At 40.8% G+C, this 1,712-nt stretch overlaps 1 protein-coding gene across 1 annotated transcript; it reads right to left on the bottom strand.

Moving 5' to 3' along the window:
• Positions 1–49: 49 nt before the first annotated feature.
• Positions 50–1,585, bottom strand: LOC111667768 (bifunctional heparan sulfate N-deacetylase/N-sulfotransferase 1-like). Its single transcript, XM_023423561.2, has 3 exons — positions 1,139–1,585; positions 559–655; positions 50–211 (listed from the first exon to the last, which is right to left on the bottom strand). Exons 1-3 carry the CDS (start codon positions 1,307–1,309, stop codon positions 84–86), a joined length of 396 nt encoding a protein of 131 aa, XP_023279329.2. The 5' UTR covers positions 1,310–1,585; the 3' UTR covers positions 50–83.
• Between the last annotated feature and the right edge of the window lie 127 nt (positions 1,586–1,712).

Here is a 1,712-nt window from a genome sequence, read left to right as displayed (position 1 = left end):
TAACATTTCCCATTATAACTACACTTGGTAAGTGTAGCTGATTGCTTACTGCTGCCCCAGCACTGAAGTGGCTGGGAGGTTTCTTACCAGTCGATGCCTCTGTGGTAGTTGTGTCCATTGAAGAACTGGATCTCTTCAAAGGTCTCCTTGCTGGGGTAGTTACTGGTCAGGTCAGGGTGCATGCCGAGAAACAGGTACAGCGCTGTTGTCCCTGAGAGGGCAAAGAAAGAACGAGTGGTGTAGAAAAGAAGGAGAAGATAAAAGACAGAGAAGAGCAGGTTTAAGGGAGTGCATATTCTATCATCAGTACAGTGAAGATTATCACACGGTGAAAAAAGGCAACGACAATAATACATAGAAAACAAATCATTACTCTCGCTCTACACTCAACAATCAGTCTACCACTACTACTACTACTACTTTCAAAGAAATAATCACAACCTCATTCAAACCACTGAGAGCAAGATTTCGAGATTTCTGTCCTGAAGTGAATAAGACTTATTTTAATTTCCATCTCCATCTCCGTCCTGTAGGGGGCGTTGAAGTACTGTGTCTCACCTGTCTTTTGAGGCCCGATGACAAGCAGTTTGGGGAAGCGGTCACATGTTTTCTCTTTGGACCAGATGTCCTTGTGCCTTTTGTCCTCACATGGATCCTGTAGCGACAGAAAGATAAACAATCCTTTGTTTTTAAGTGCGGTTCAATCAAAAGTCGAAACAAATATGTAAATTAAAGAATACAAGAGAAAAGCCGGGTTGACCTTTGTTTACTTGGACATTGTCCAGGCACAACAACAAAAGGAGATATCTTAAATCCTTAGGATGGGTAACAAGGTCCAGCAACAAAACAATGTATTGTTCAGTACCACACACTGTGTCTATATAAGGTATGTATGCAAAGGATTCAAGCTATTGCTGTATAATGAAATATTTTAAAGGGATACCACTTGGCATGTTACAACAAGGTGTTCTTTTACAGTACCACTGTCAGCTATGTTGTGTTGTTATTGCAGTATTCCATTACTGCTGTCAAAAAATGACTACCAAATGCAAACTTTGGCTTTTGTGCCAAACAAATAAAAAAGGAAACGTGATAAATATATAAATAAATGAGATCATCACCAGCCTCCTCTTCTCACCTGCCAGAGGGGATCCCGCTCAGAAGGGAACAGGCTGAAATACTTCTGAGCCAGCTGAATAGGCGGCAGAGTCTGCATCTTCAAGTTGGTCCAAGTCTGGACAAACATCACCAGGCTTTTAAAGGTGTACAGGCCGAGGCGATCGTTCCCATAGTTGGACAGGTGGGTCATGAAGATACTAATCTGTGGGTGGAGGGAACAAGCAGCGAAAGTATGGTCTACATTAGGGATGAGCGATACACACTGTGTGCACTATTGTATATACGTGCCATGATATGAACTTTTCTAGACCTGAAACAATTAGCTGATTAGCTGATTAGCAGATCAACGGAAAATGCTGAACGTCTGATGATCAAATGCTAACAAAATGCTAACTGTTGGTCAGATAGAACGAGTCACTGGAAGATGTTCGCAGAGAGCTCCGGGAATTATAATGAATATTTTTTGCTCTATTCTGACATTTCATAAACTAAACAAACAATGAATTCATCAAGCAAGAAAATAATCATCATAAAATTTGACTTGAACCTTTGTATGGCTATACAGTATAATGAATGATGAGTAATGAGCCACT

This window comes from Seriola lalandi, unplaced genomic scaffold (assembly GCF_002814215.2).
Source record: "Seriola lalandi dorsalis isolate HSWRI2012SDOR001 ecotype SW California unplaced genomic scaffold, Sedor1 jcf7180002003674, whole genome shotgun sequence".
Taxonomy (NCBI): Eukaryota; Metazoa; Chordata; class Actinopteri; order Carangiformes; family Carangidae; genus Seriola; species Seriola lalandi.
This window is presented reverse-complemented; position numbering and strand designations above follow the sequence as displayed.